The sequence below is a fragment of the Ylistrum balloti genome, unplaced genomic scaffold (assembly GCF_031769215.1).
Source record: "Ylistrum balloti isolate Yb309-2 unplaced genomic scaffold, AGI_CSIRO_Ybal_v1 Utg369670, whole genome shotgun sequence".
In the NCBI taxonomy this organism is placed as follows: domain Eukaryota; kingdom Metazoa; phylum Mollusca; class Bivalvia; order Pectinida; family Pectinidae; genus Ylistrum; species Ylistrum balloti.
Genome location: NW_026781916.1, coordinates 703,238 through 719,966, shown reverse-complemented (window position 1 = coordinate 719,966; position 16,729 = coordinate 703,238). Strand labels below are relative to the sequence as shown.

At 34.1% G+C, this 16,729-nt stretch overlaps 1 protein-coding gene across 1 annotated transcript; it reads right to left on the bottom strand.

The window, feature by feature from the left end:
- Nucleotides 1-69: 69 nt before the first annotated feature.
- On the bottom strand, nucleotides 70-14,743 carry LOC132562170 (hemicentin-2-like). Its single transcript, XM_060226905.1, has 16 exons — nucleotides 14,714-14,743; nucleotides 13,967-14,041; nucleotides 13,345-13,435; nucleotides 12,640-12,839; nucleotides 10,832-10,991; nucleotides 10,121-10,230; nucleotides 9,424-9,592; nucleotides 8,698-8,867; nucleotides 7,832-7,976; nucleotides 7,189-7,307; nucleotides 6,521-6,698; nucleotides 5,698-5,825; nucleotides 5,081-5,228; nucleotides 3,109-3,227; nucleotides 1,173-1,367; nucleotides 70-78 (listed from the first exon to the last, which is right to left on the bottom strand). The coding sequence occupies exons 1-16, from the start codon at nucleotides 14,741-14,743 to the stop codon at nucleotides 70-72; spliced, it is 2,046 nt and encodes a 681-aa protein (XP_060082888.1).
- Between the last annotated feature and the right edge of the window lie 1,986 nt (nucleotides 14,744-16,729).

Below are 16,729 nucleotides of genomic sequence, written 5' to 3'. Positions count from 1 at the left end.
GTGTTTGTTTATTAGGTTTTCATGTCACAAGACACGTAATTGAATTTGTATTTGATGCAGATCAGCCAATCAACGAGCCTGAAAAAATAAATAAATGTTTATGATAAATACATATAAACAAAATGTTAATATGTTTCACTTTCGTTTTTAAAATCGCCTTTTAATGGTACAGGTGACGAATTTATCATTCTGTTTCAATCTTAACATCAAACTTTTCCTACACGCTTTCATTCTATATAATCTATATCAACAACATCAAGTCTGAAATGAAAATTAACTTTGATTTAGTGTTTCTATCACACATGCTGAAATTAAGCTAGAAAACATAAAATTTTACACGAAATAATGGCAAATAACATGTTTTAAAACAAAATCAAATCGTAGAGTAAGCAGTGTTTTTAATCAGTGCAGTACAATTAATGCGTCCTTCTAGGAATCATCAATGGTGATGAGACGAAATATTGTTGATATTTAAGAGGCAACATTTGACATTAAAGATGTACAGATGTGGAGCAGAGATGCAACGGCCCTAACATTGTATAGATTTAGTGATAAGTATATGTACATTCTAAAGATTACACTTGTTAAACGTCAAAAATCACATTTCGACATGGCAAAGTGCAAACACCTTTATCTGTATCACGTGTGCATCATTATCAATCCAAATATTCCAACTACATCGACTATTTTTGTCGTAGTACTGATTTTGTTGTGAATCATAAGTACGCTTTTCTCTACGTTACCTCGTTTATTTACTGAAACTGTGATCTGTTCATTGTAATAAGATTGATAAAAATATTATTGAATTTACTATTTAAAGATGTCATAATATTATGGAATTGCTTATTTTTTTTTTTTAGAAAAAAAACTTCATTTATTAAAAACGATATTATTTCAGAGCAATACAATGTAATTGTTGCATATTGTTTTGAACTCAATCTATTTTTATTTCCTTTTAAATGATTTATTAAATTGCTTTATTTATTTTTTCATTTATTTCATTTATTTTATTTATAACATGTTTTTGAGGGGGTATTTTTTCTATAAACTCATTGTTTGTTATCCATTTAACTTTGATATAACTATACCATTACTTGTTTTGACATTTAACTTTGATATAACTATAACATTACGTGTTTTGACATTTAACTCTGATATAACTATAACATTACTTGGTTGACATTTAACTTTGATATAACTATTACATTACTTGTTTTGACTAATATGGACGCCTGTGCTGTTGCCTGTCCGTAAGCATTTTCAGCGTGACAGATGAAGGTTCCACTGTTCTGTGTCGACTTGATTGTCATTGTGGTATGGTCGGGGCTTATCGAGGAACCGGCGGGTAATCCGGAGCTGCCGCTGACCTAAATGGTTATTGAACAAAAAGACGCAGTAAGAGATATATTAGGGTAAAACAATTAATTCAATGACATAAAAGTTCGTCCTTTGTAGGACTCATCAGTGATACTACATCATACAGCTGTTTCGTTCTTCTAGTGCTGGTCAGTGATGTTAAATCATACAGTTTTTCGTCCTTCTAGGTCTCGTCAGTGATACTACATAATACAGTTTCGTCCTTCTAGGACTCGTCAGTGATACTACAAAATACAGTTTCGTCCTTCTAGTGCTCGTATGGTGATGCTACATCATACAGCTGTTTCGTCATTCTAGGACTCGTCAGTGATGTTACATCATACAGTTGTTTCGTCATTCTAGGACTCGTCAGTGATGTTACATCATACAGTTGTTTCGTCATTCTAGGACTCGTTAGTGATGTTACATCATACAGTTGTTTCGTCATTCTAGGACTCGTCAGTGATGTTACATCATACAGCTGTTTCGTCATTCTAGGACTCGTCAGTGATGTTACATCATACAGTTGTTTCGTCATTCTAGGACTCGTCAGTGATGTTACATCATACAGTTGTTTCGTCATTCTAGGACTCCGCGTAGATGTCAGGGCCAAAATTTTAATCAAGAGGGAGAATGATGAAAGGAAATGTGGTGGTGCTCTAGCCTCATATTTCGTGATATCGCATACATCTGTTAAATGCACAAGAACGTAGGTACACTTGAATATTATGTGAACCCTGTCATTATGCGAATGAATTATAATATCTACTGCAATCTTTTACACGTGATGCTTTTAACTTTATTTATGACTCTTGGAGATCACAACTTTGTTTCGTCTACAATAAGGCAGACATCGGTTTCTAGCGTGAATGAATGTTTGTCCAAATGAAATCAACCTATTAAATTCCTTCTTTCATCTACAGTTTCATGACTCATATGTGAAGACATGAATAGAAATATTGGTTTTTTTTTTACATGACCATCGCAAAGGAACATGTTCCGTCGACGTCTTCGAATATTGATTCTGTAAAAAATAACCCTGCATATTAAGTGATTGTTCGTGTTTTTGGCGAGCTTAGAAATCACCGTCATTGTGTAGAACTCAGAATTGTATATTCAGCTAAGTCGTTTATTGCTCTCGACGTTGAACAATTCCAGAAACATACTGTTATGTGCTAGACGATAAAGTCACAAGGTAGGGATTCATACATAAAGGCTTTTCTAAAAACGTAGCGACATCAATATAGCGTATACCAAATCATTTTCGACCCAGGTTACTTGTTTCGTGTACGATCAGACAAACATTCGTATCTGGTTTAGTTCACCCTCAGAGTATAAATAATAGGGTTATATAAATATATAAAAATCGCTCAATCCAAAAAAGTCGATTATTAAACGAAGACAAACATTTCCCTGTAAACCGTAATGTGAATGAACACACCTCTGTGGCATCCAATTGAAATACAATACCATTTTTTTCAAATAAGTAAAATGATATATTCGCTCATGAGCAATAATTGTTATATTAACGACTTTCAAATAAATTCAATTAGCTCAATGATGTTTTAGTGCAATATTTCAAGCGCAGAAAAAGAATTAAATAAAATCACCTTAAAAAGATAATAAGCAACAGGTAGAATAAATAAGCAGTAACACGGTTTTCAGGATAAAACATACATGTTGCCGAATCTGCATATTTATGATCAGTTTAATAACTTCTAGATTGACTCTCTGAATATTTGAATAACATACCGACTGATATTCCCATCGGATAGACGGGGTTGGTACCCCAGAAGCGCTACAAGTCAATCTCGACGATGATCCGAACAGCACAGTCGTAGTTACAGGTTTAGTAAGGAAGGTCGGACTCACTATACAGTAGAAACAAAGCTACATGTTAGTATGATCCGAACAGCACAGTCGTAGTTACAGTTTAGTATGAAGGTCGGAACGCTATACAGATAAACAAAGCTACAGCACAGTCACAAGTAGTTACAGGTTTAGTAAGGAAGGTCGGACACGCTATACAGTATAAACAAAGCTACATGTTAGTATGATCCGAACAGCACAGTCGTAGTTACAGGTTTAGTACCCTATAGGTAGAAACAAAGCTACATGTTAGTATAAATATATAAAAATCAGCACAGTCGCTACAGGTTTAGTAAGGAAGTCGTAAACAGGTTTAGTAAGTAAAAACAAAGCTACATGTTAGTATGATCCGAACAGCACAGTCGTAGTTACAGGTTTAGTAAGGAAGGTCGGACACGCTATACAGTAGAAACAAAGCTACATGTTAGTATTAACAAAGCTACAAAGCTGATGTTAGTATGTCCGAACAGCACAGTCGTAGTTACAGGTTTAGTAAAGGTTAAAATCACCTTAGGGAAGGTCGGACTCACTAAGTACAGTAGAAATAAGCAGTAACAAAGCTACATGTTAGTATGATCCGAACAGCACAGTCGTAGTTACAGGTTTAGTAAGGAAGGTCGGAACGCTATACAGTATAAACAAAGCTACATGTTAGTATGATCCGAACAGCACAGTCGTAGTTACAGGTTTAGTAAGGAAGGTCGGACACGCTATACAGTAGAAACAAAGCTGCATGTTAGTATGATCCGAACAGCACAGTCGTAGTTACAGGTTTAGTAAGGAAGGTCGGACACGCTATACAGTATAAACAAAGCTACATGTTAGTATGATCCGAACAGCACAGTCGTAGTTACAGGTTTAGTAAGGAAGGTCGGACACGCTATACAGTAGAAACAAAGCTACATGTTAGTATTAGTATGATCCGAACAGCACAGTCGTAGTTACAGGTTTAGTAAGGAAGGTCGGACTCACTGTACAGTAGAAACAAAGCTACATGTTAGTATGATCCGAACAGCACAGTCGTAGTTACAGGTTTAGTAAGGAAGGTCGGACTCACTATACAGTAGAAACAAAGCTACATGTTAGTATGATCCGAACAGCACAGTCGTAGTTACAGGTTTAGTAAGGAAGGTCGGACTCGCTATACAGTAGAAACAAAGCTACATGTTAGTATGATCCGAACAGCACAGTCGTAGTTACAGGTTTAGTAAGGAAGGTCGGACTCACTATACAGTAGAAACAAAGCTACATGTTAGTATGATCCGAACAGCACAGTCGTAGTTACAGGTTTAGTAAGGAAGGTCGGACTCACTATACAGTATAAACAAAGCTACATGTTAGTATGATCCGAACAGCACAGTCGTAGTTACAGGTTTAGTAAGGAAGGTCGGACTCACTGTACAGTAGAAACAAAGCTACATGTTAGTATGATCCGAACAGCACAGTCGTAGTTACAGGTTTAGTAAGGAAGGTCGGACTCACTGTACAGTAGAAACAAAGCTACATGTTAGTATGATCCGAACAGCACAGTCGTAGTTACAGGTTTAGTAAGGAAGGTCGGACTCACTAAACAAAATGAAAAAAAAAACACAATTTACGGAAAAAAGACAAAAGAATCAAACAAACGGAACTCTAATCTGTTTCTATTTTAACCAATGGCTACAGCTATTTAAGTCTAGGTCAATGTAAGATACGTCATACTGGATATTAACGAGTATGTCAACTTTATTTATCACAAATTAATATAATTTCTCCAATACATCAAGATGGCGACCATCATGTATCAAAGTAATTGTACGACAGTGAATAACACCATTTCATAATTCAATTAGCATAATTATTATTCACCACTCACTTCCAACCACTGAGATTTGAAAGGTCGCAGTTTCACTCCCCTCGATATTGTGGGCGTTACACTGGTAAATTCCATTGTTGTCGTTGGTTGCTTTTATAACGAGTAACTGCGTATCTGTCAAGCGCACATTCGGAGGCAATGAAGCTTTCTGAAGATAAAATGGAGATATCTTATTCATAATATTGTAATGTATTTTATATGTAGATCAACAGTGAGAAGAAAAAGAAAATATCCGAATCTTAGTAAGAGTCTTACTGATAGGCGTGCTAATATGGAAAATAGCAATTTCCACAAGTCCCAAATTTGGTTCACTTAGAAAGAAAGTCGAGTACATACCTGTAATCTGAACAAATACAAGAGAATATACAGATAATTTCAGGTAACGGCAAAACTCCTGGATCTATGGATATGATTACCACTGATCCTTTCATGGATAACAGCAAGAATTAACTGTTTTATTAATATTATTAACATGCTTTTCTACGTTTATAAAAAAATATTGTCGAATGTCGTTATTTCAGCATTCATGATATTAAAAATTGACACTGTTTTCGGTATGAATATGTATGATTATCGCTATCTACGTCTATACGTTAATATTATGAATGATCACATACATTATACAGGCAGGAAACGCTTGGTGTTGGATCTCCGGTAACGGTGTAGTTAATTGTGACGTCACTTCCGTACAGAGTACTAGTAAGTATAGGCGTGACCAATAGGTGAGGAGCAACGTTCACGTGTGCTGCAAAGATATTTCACATAAACATTATAGCTTTTAGTTAACGTATGCAGAGAGCAAAACAATAAAATCAAACCATTCACTTTCTGCAGATGTACGCTTTTAACGACTTCCTATCCATTCCAAATCTTCTCAATGTCGCTTTGGAACCTTACCCTACCTTACCCATGCCTGTGTTGATGTGAACAAGAAAGATGGAATACTGTTGGTGCGATAACATGTATCTAAACATCATTTTGCCCGTTATTTGCACTACTGTCCTTGTATACAATGTATTGGCCCTGCCACGCCATTTACTTTGATTTCTAGACACCCCTAATGATTATTTTTTACCATAGTATTATAGAATAAATTCATGTTTCAACCTCAGCTACATGGATATTTTGGATATGAATGTCTATTGAAACAGCATATTATAAATTATGTTTGAAAGGTGGGTTTATTCTTAAGATGTAGGTATAATACTAGAAAGCAGCTACACCTTTGACCTCTGCTGATGGGGAAACAAGAAAGCATTCAGCAAAACTTAAAAGTGACGTTGTTCGGCATTTGTTATGTTAAAAAATATACCTATGCGGTTCATTAGCAAATATTCGCGTCCGTTCTTTTGGAAAGAAGAACGCATTGCCAATGGTAACAATACGACACTTAACAGAATACATACGTTTGTAACAATAGTGTCCAGTTTTGTTACTCACCGCTGATAACATTAAGGTTGGCATCAGCGGTCACAGTACCGTAGGCATTTGATGCAGTACATATATAAACGCCACTGTGTAATTCGAACGCATTGCTGATGGTTAGTTGTGAATCGTGTATCGATACGCCGGGAACTTGTCTTAGGATGGAGCCGTCAACTGCAAGATCGTTCGCTTTCTGAAAGCATATCACATGGCTATTGTTTACACGCCATGATTTAAAACATTGTACAAAATAAACACAAATAAAAAAGCACCGTTTCATGATTAAGAGTTAGATACAGTTGAGCATAACAATGAGCTAAATTGCATCATACAGCTGTTTCGTCCTCCTAGGATTCGTCAATGATTTTAAAGGCTTAGAGGCAACTAATGGAAATCAAATGTGATCGAAAGAAAAGTCAAAGCCTAAACACGGAGGTGCAGCAGTCCCATAGTTAAATAAATTTCTTTATTTTCATCGGACAGTATTAAAACAGCGTCAAGTAAAGTTGTATGTTCAGTCTAAAGTACAAATTGATTAATATTAACACTGAAATTAACACGGGATGCATGAATAAGAACAAAGAAGAAAAATATGTATAAAGGTAAAACAGGAATGTTTACTACCGGACCACAATCATGTGCAATCAGCAACAAGGAAGTTAATCCTATTGAATTAACCCTACCGATTGCCAACCCCAGGAGATGGTAGGTTTCGGGTTTCCCGTTGCCTGGCATACCATCAAGACTGTTTCGCCGTGAGTTACATTTCCACCAACTGGTTTTGTCGTGATGTAGGGAGGAACTGGACAACAGACACAAAACAATACAATTTAATATATATTGTTTTATTAGTCGGTTTTGCAACAAATTGAGAGTTATGTGGTTCATCTGGATTAAATGGAGAAGCGACAGGAATGAAGTCAGTTAGGGAATGGTATTAACGATGTTCTCTGAACTTTGACCTTAAATAGGACATCATTCAACCATGACGATTCTTTTTGCTCTAAATTACATCTGTTGTTCCGTTGTATATCTTGTTCTCATTTAAGAGGGTGACACTACTTACTTGAATTGACCAAAATTTGAATGACAGGTGTTGTCGATGAAGCAGAAGACACTTACTCTTCCGGGACACCAGATCTTACTCTCCTTGAACATTTTTTCTACAGTTTTCTCGTAAATCTACTGGTAGTTCATAATTTGACCTAGTTTTACTGAATTTCAGTTTGGATTATAATTGTTTTCACATGTTGGTGTTTTCCTGTTTTTTTTTTCGTATTTCGTCTAAATCGAAGGTAGTGGAGAATCTCCGTTGTATTTACTCACCTCCCTGAACGTTCACCCTGATCAACTTTATGGTGTTACCATGGATGTTCGTAGCTGAACACATAAATATCAGACTATTTATGGCCGAAGCATTTGTTATGTATAGAGAATTTCCATGTTGTTCCACATTGCTAGGAAATCTGCCCTTAAAATAGAAAAATAATTAATACTGTGGTAAGTAGCACATTCAACACTGTGGGAAACGTAGTGAAAAACCACTACATCATACTGCATGTTCCGTTCTATCAAGAACACCACTATATGATATTATTATATTCAACGTACTTGCGATGAATAACTCTTTAACTCTAACGGCCTGCATTTCGAATCCTAGATGACCTAAAAAAAATTTGTTACCGAGTAAGGTGTTACACCCCCATAATTAAAAGATAGAGATCACACATTCATCAGCGGTCTCAAAAACACAATAAAATAACATTTTCGTATGGACAAGAATATTGTACTATAAAGAAACAAATGTTTAATTATCTTAATTGATCAGTTAGGGAGCTACATGAATGCTAATGTCAGAGAAATTTTTTTCCTGGGAATTTCAGTAAAACTTTCTCGCAGAAATACCATTCAAAATTTATCTGATAATTTTTGTGAGTCATTTATTCAAACTAACACAGAATGTAAAATAACATATATTTTACCTTTGGTTTGAATGTTGCTGTTTTCTTTGAAAATACATTCTTGTTGACTTTTGTAAACGTGGTTAAAGACTACTCATAAAGTCATTGTCATAGCGCATCGTAATTTAATTTTTTACTATGATTATGTAAAATGAATAAAAAGAAAAAAAAAACGAATATTATTTATTTTGCAAAGACTGGTATTTCTCAATGTCAAGTTATAACACTCACAGGAACTTGAGACCACGTGATTTGAGGGGTTGGACTTCCAGTAGCGTTGCAAGGTATAACTACATCACTTCCTAGCTGTACGTTTAAATGTCCCGGAAGTGATATTGCCAACGGTACGTGATCAATGGGTAGGGTAGTAGGTTGATGTGTTGTTCTCGGAGGTGTCGTTGCTACAAATAGATCACATGAGAGAAGCGACAATTGTCAAATAAATTATTCTCTGATAAAAAAAATCTTTGGGACAAAAAATGTAAAACACAAAGAAAATTCCAACATGCCAACATATTCATAATTCAAACCCAAATTCAATCAAACTAGGTAAAAACTTGACAGAAAAAAATACGCGGAGACTGAAGAAAAAGAACAAGGAGAATAAGAACAGATGTTCCGGAAGAGTAAGCGTATTCTGCTTTATCGCCGACACCCGCCATGTAAACCTTCGTCAAGCAACGAAAATCACTTTGGCAACCATGAAACTTCCCCATAATTTTCATCAACCTGCATATCTTTTGATACTAATTGAGGGTTTGAATACAATGTGTGATTATGACATTTATAACATCTGGAGTCATCAGTTCAATTTTATGTGAAATTATCATGATTTACTTACAATAATTGGCAAAGAAGAGTTTTTTGTACAACATATTTTTTATTTTGTTTGATGTATGACTCAATGCTATAACAAAATTGCGCTGCTTATGATTGAAATGAAAGAAATTCACTCACTTGCTTGATGAACAGTCAGGGTCATATTTGTCGATATCGACCCGTAGCTGTTTTCGTAAGTGCAGGTCACATGACCCTCAGATAAATCCATTGATGGGTCGGATATATAAAGTACAGTCTGCTCTTGGTTTGTATATATGGCTGATAGCGCGGCCATCGACTGATGGAGCTACAAACACAAGCAAACAATGTCTTATTTATACAAGCATGGATAATGGTTTGTCCAGTAATCAAAAAGACGAAGACGAACATTCAATGAAAAATCTTCTTGCATAAACAAGATGACGTTTGTTTTATTGTTATTGTATTTGTTTGTTTGATTTTTGTTATTGTTGTTGCTGTTGTTGTTCGAGGAAACGTTTTTCCTTTTCTATTATATCATGAAGAAACATGTAACAGACGTCTGTGATAAGTGTGGTCAGCATTAACATTTCATTTTAGATAAGCAATTTGCAAGTGTGTTTTGTTTTACATTTGAGAGTTAAAAAGTGAACACAATTAAACTTTGTATGTCCAATATTTTGTATCTTTAAGCAGAAGTGTGCTTTTTGTGAAAAAAACCCATGTATACAGATACATACATGGATTTGAATTAGGATGATTCTTTTTTAAAGTTTTTTTTTGGAATCTTTTCAAATACTAGGTAGAGATACAAATAACTCTAATATCAGTTCCGAAAGTTAAATAACCCACTTACAAAGTGTATTGTTGGCTTTGGTAATCCTGATGCCCGACAGGTGGCGCTGTAGTCTCCATTGGTAACCATATCAAGGTGCGCGGGAGGTCTTTCGATAAAAGCTGGTTTGACTAGTTAGTAGGAGAGTATTGTGAAATATGAAATTCGCTTACGAGTTATCGGGTGTTGCTAAGATCGGTAATTAACCTAATATCCTAATCTTATTGTAACCATACTATATGTTATAAACTCAAACTATTTATAGCCAAAGCACTTCAGAAATGAATCTATATAACATTGTTCTCAGACAAAATTGCAGAAGAATTATATATAGCCACGTTGAAAAAACTGAAAACACCTATATATATACAAATATGGATATATACACAGAAAAAAACAGCACGTCATCAAAACCGTAATTAAAACGTGGGTAAAATTTAAACATTAAAAATCACACGAAGGCTATTTCAGAAAATATAAAGAGAGTAAGACCAGATGCTGCTCTTTAAGAAAAAAGAAAAGACTAAATTCAAGGAATCCACCCTGTATAATCAGCATTAAACATTAAATTGTAATGGAAAATAGATAATTATTTAAACGATATATAAATGAGATCGTAATGACGACAATAAAGATTCCAAATTAGCTTCATCAACATATCTTTTCCCTTTTTCCGAAGTCCTATGAAGTGAATTTGACTGTCTGTTGCTAAATTGCTGAAATGTTTATTACCTCCAGTAATTACCACGTTGCTTGTTGCTGCCGCAGTCCCGTAAATGTTTGACACCTCACATTTGTATGTGCCAGCATTAGCCTCTTCACTGCTTGAAACAGAAAGTTTTGATGTCATCCTGTGGTTAGCGACAACAGCATTATGTGGCAAGGTCCTATGCTGCAAAATAATTTATTTCCTTTAACATATATACCTCTTTGAGAAAATAAAAATTTTAAAAGGAAAAGAAAAAAAAATTCATATGAAAAGAGATGCTTTACTGTAAATAACCGACATTTTCAAAAAAATATATCGAATATAATATTTGCTTGCATTACAAAAACAAAATCGGTTGGTCCTAGTTTTTAAAGCCATCTAGCGGAAATTCAAAAGAATTAACAATTTTGGAACACGAAAAGAGGGTATTTAAAGATTTATGAGATTCTGATCTTGCAGAAAGTAGGTCATGCTTCCGTATTAAAACAAGTTTCTCCATAGTGTCTTAGACATTCGTATTTATTTACACTATGTTGTCTGTTTAAGACTAAGTGTTAACAAAGCATGAAGTTGACGTATTTATTTACACTATGTTGTCTATAATTGCTATATAAAATCACGAGTTTAAGACTATATAAAATCACGAGTGTTAACAAAGCATGAAGTTGACGTATTTATTTACACTATGTTGTCTGAGACGGTAATTGCTATATAAAATCACGAGTTTAAGACTAAGTGTTAACAAAGCATGAAGTTGACGTATTTATTTACACTATGTTGTCTGAGACGGTAATTGCTATATAAAATCACGAGTTTAAGACTAAGTGTTAACAAAGCATGAAGTTGACGTATTTATTTACACTATGTTGTCTGAGACGGTAATTGCTATATAAAATCACGAGTTTAAGACTAAGTGTTAACAAAGCATGAAGTTGACGTATTTATTTACACTATGTTGTCTGAGACGGTAATTGCTATATAAAATCACGAGTTTAAGACTAAGTGTTAACAAAGCATGAAGTTGACGTATTGAATGGATTTAATACTTTTTCTTAGTCTTACTTATAACTCAGGAAGACAGTGGTATTTTGACAGATTTCAAAATTTCTTGAAAATTAGAAACGAATGATCAGTTAAAACAAATCACATATTTGAAATGCATCAATAACGCGCCGATGAATCACTTCCAACATTTTAGGACCCGGCAATCAATATTCGACTGATTTTGGTTTTTGTTTTTTGTTTTGTTTTGTTCCGTTTTATTCTAATTTTGTTCTGTTCTGTGTCTGCGTTGTTCAGTATTTTTTGTTTAGTTTAGTTTTTTGTTTGTTTTTTGTTGTTGTTTTTGTCTGTCTGTTAGTTTGTTTAGATTTATATATTTAATGGGGTTGGAAGAAGATTGGGGGTTGGGGTTGGGGGGTGAGGGGTTAGGGTTAAGTGCAAAAAAAGGGAAATTGACCACCACCTTGAGAAAGATCATTCGTTTTAAAGAGGGTCGTTATAAAGACGGTCTGACGCCTTAATCACTCAACTACCGAGGTCCAATTTATTTTTCAAAATACTCGTATACTTATAGCATGTCACTGACAGGGGAAATGTATTAGGATTACAAGTAATACAACACATAGGGAAAATAACAAGAAAAAATCTCAACATATTTCAAATAGCATAGATATTGATGACTGTTAACGATTACACAAGTGCAACAAAGTCTATGGGGGAAATCTTTCCAAAATCGAAACCAAAAGAAAAAAAATTAAAATGTTTGATTACACCTTCATCTATCAATAGCTAAAAATGTTAGCAAAAATGCCATGGTATTCCTACGCACTCCATTGAAATACCACGTTGCAGCAAGTGTCCCACTCCCAGAAAATCTACAGGTCAGTGCAAAAGAAAGCCCTAATTGAACTGAGGTTTGACTATTCATTGTAACAACAGGTGGGTGTTCAAACAGATGTATGGCAGGCGTCGTTGCTTGTTGTGTAGTTATTTCCGGCGTTGTACTTGTAGGAATTGGTGCTGTTGTTTCTGAAATATACAATTACACGTATGTATAATTGACATGTTTGAATAATTATAGATTTCCTTCACAAGCTTTCAACTCAATCAAGCATTTTCATCACAGACGACCACTAGAAGGACGAAACATGATTATGATGAAGTTTAACTTATTTTGGACTTATTTTGTAGACTGTGCCTTGTTCTAAATTTATTTTGTATAGTAATATTCGTTTTTACAATAGTGTATACATTATGATATAAGCTCTTACAGCACAGCCAGTAGAATAATTGATTGTGAATTTTCATTTTTTTAATGAAGGTGACCATGTAGTCATCGACACATCACTGAAATGTTCTACATGTTGTGTGATATTAATTTTATTCTATTTGCATCAGCAAACTGCAGATAATATATCGAGATATTCGATATTAAGCATGTTTTGATACGTTAATAAGTATTTCAAGCATGTTAATATCAACGCATGAATTGTTACAGACCCTAACAGTTTTAACAATGACATCAAATACTTACTCGTGGAGCATAGTTGATTGTTACACAGCGTGGTGTTACAACATTCAGAACACATGGTATTTCCTTTCATACCGGATATAGTATTACAGAGCTGAAAATGATAAGATACTCTATTATCTAAGGCTTTAAAATGCATTTGCGGAAATAGATTTAATTTTGCCTGATTGCTTGACAATTAATAAAACAATTCGTGAGGGGAAATGCATTGTCGTTCAGGCGAAGGCTGATAATAAGAAAGATAGTCAAGAAAAGGCCGACATGAAAGAATCTTTATATCAAATTCCATCAAGCAAAAATAATAATAAAGAGGCTAACATATCAACAGAATTATATATAGTTTGCATTAAATCATAACATTTGTGTTTTTTTCTTTGATCTTTAAGAAAAACCGTGCAGGTCTGAAAATATTTGAATCGCGTGAAAACATTACGATTACGAATTAACATGTATCATTTCAGTTTAGTTCCGTTTGCGTCAGCAAGTATATTGGCTAAATGTTAATTGAAACTAGTATCGACATTCATTAGGGCTTATTAAGGAAAAAAAAAAAAAAAAAAAAAAAAAAACAAAATTGAACCAGTCAGTTAGAACAAATGTTGTAGACATTTATTTCATATGTTACCTGTATTGAGGAACACCCGACAACGTATCTCATCGCTTCACTTGGTCCCAACAGTGCCTGATAGACTGAACATATCTGAGATAGACAAATATAGGTATAGTATATCTCACCTAAATAAATCTGGGGAAAAATCTATTGTTTTGTAAATATTATATCAAAATACGGGGAAAATAAAAATAAATAGATAAAATTAAAATAAAAAAATAGATGTCTTGAAAATAAACATCAAATTATAAGTTATTGTTTAGTATTGATAAAAACTATGAAATTGAAGCTTCGAGACTAGCCCCAAATCATCCCCCACCACGTTGCTAAATAGATATAAAACTAAAGACTAACAACATAGACATAAATAAGTAGACAGATTAAGGTATAAAACAGATAAGTAACCCAAAATCACTTTATCTGTAATGCACTCACATGTGGTGTGATTTGCATAACATCACAATACTCACTTCATCCAGACCGCACACTGCTGTGTTGTAGTTGCAGTCAGCAGGGTGGATCACATCAGCGCAAGTATAACACTCCAATCGCTTATCTGTTAATATGTTTTCTTTGCCTGATTGTTATTGATTTCATGACTTGTTCTTCAAGTTTGTATAACATAATAAAACATCAAGGTTATAATGATATTCAATCAAAGCATGTGAGAATATTAAAACAAGAATTGGATCAATTTTCAACGAACTGTTTGATTGATTTGATATTGGCTCGGTGAAATGCTATATGTATTGTAAGACTCACTTGTGCCCATCTCAGTATTGGGTCCTCCATTTTTCATCTAACCGGAAGAGCCTTTCTATCTTAATAAAAAAAGTGAGCAGGGTCTCACATAAATATTACCCCATCCCTGAATCAAGACGTTAATTACTTTTCCAAAGATTGTCAAGGGTGATTGTAGATCTAAAGTTGCGGCCAGTGACTAACATTATACAGTGTAGATATTGTTGGGTTATAATATGGTGTGAATATAAATCAAATCTTCTCAGGGATTTGTCAGATGTTTTGTTGAAAAGATTATCACGCACGCACACGTAAACGCACGCGTGCACAATTTGTCTATCATATACCCCCACTTACTGATATGGGAGATGCATTTTAAAAAAGTAAGAGTGAAATGTGTGGAATAAAGGTGAATAAAAATAGACTTTTCAACCAATTGATTATGTAGTTGGTGTAACACCTTTTACCTTGACCATGAACACATCCAAAGAACAAGACCAGTCCAGCATCTGTTGGTAAGATATGTATACAAAATATTTGGATGTATCAGTAAAGAATTTTAGCAAAGCATTGTTTTATGTTACAAACATGTGTACATTTATGAATGACATTAACTTTACAATCGGGTATTTAGAGAAGGCTATCACAACAATAGAACAAATTTGGATGTTTGTTTTCATCTTGCAATCAAAACATAGCTGTGATGTTGTATACCGATTTGTTGTTATTTCTTACTGGTGATGATCTGGTACAGTTACAGGTATTTGATATATATCATTGGGTGATGTGATATTTGATACTAAATGTTTTAATGATTCGACGTTTTTTTTAAAGATGATTTTTGTTTGAATTATTATTTACTAATATTCAATATTAGTGGTGACAAATTGTATTTTGTTCTATCATCACGATGTTTTGAAAGTACACTTTAAAGCCGGTTGTCTTTTTCATATTTGTTATACATTTTTTGACAATACAATATTGTATATATTCTAAAGCCTCTAACCTTTGTTGTAAATTTGAAAAAAAAATGTTGAGATCAATTTTATCCATACAGTATTTTCATTTATAATTGGATGATGAATTCAGCATACCCGTATTTGGACAACGAGTCACAATTTATCCATGTTAAGATATGGTATTATACGTTGTCTGTGACAATGTAGTACTGTATTGATTTAAATCCCACACTATGACTTGTCACATGGTTTGGAAGTTGCGCTTCTCTTCGCGTCATTACATTATTATATCGTTATTTATATAGTTGTCTATTTATTTGGAAATCGCCTGATTTAACCTCTTGATTCAGCTTTGTATAACGTTACATTAGTTCACAGGTATACAGGAATAACATGCTATTTATTGGTTATTTATTAATTGGTCTATCTATACATATGCATATATCGTTTTATTTACCTCATAAATTGGTATATGGTTTTGCGCTCTAAATTATTTGCTCCTCTGCATCACCGTACATTAGATATAAAATGCTATTTATTCATATATTCACGAGTTTCAGGTCATCTGGTGGCTGTAGAACAAACCTTTGCATTTACTGAAATGGTATTTGATTTGCGCTGAACCTTTGTTGTGCTACTTTTCATTTCGTTACATTAGTATATTTGATATACACACATACAGATTTTATTTGATTCATCCTGGTTTTGTATTGGGCACTTACTTAAGTGGCCAGAAATCCCAACCGAATAGGATTTATTATAGTGTACATATCATACTTGTGTTTCTATGGTAACCAGATATAACACACCTGCAAACCTGATATAAGGAAAAGTAAACGTGGTTTTGCTAACAAGATATGTTAAATTTCTACGGCGACATCAAAAATAGCCAAAACAACACCCATGATGTAGGTATAGTATTCTGCTATTAGCAGTAATTCATCTGATTTTGTGCACCTTCTGACATAAACATTAAGGTGATGTGTCCTAAATACTTCAGTATGTCCGCTGATTGATAAGATAGTGATGACAATCTTCCAGACTGTTCCTACCAGACAGAGTTACTCTATTCGTATCA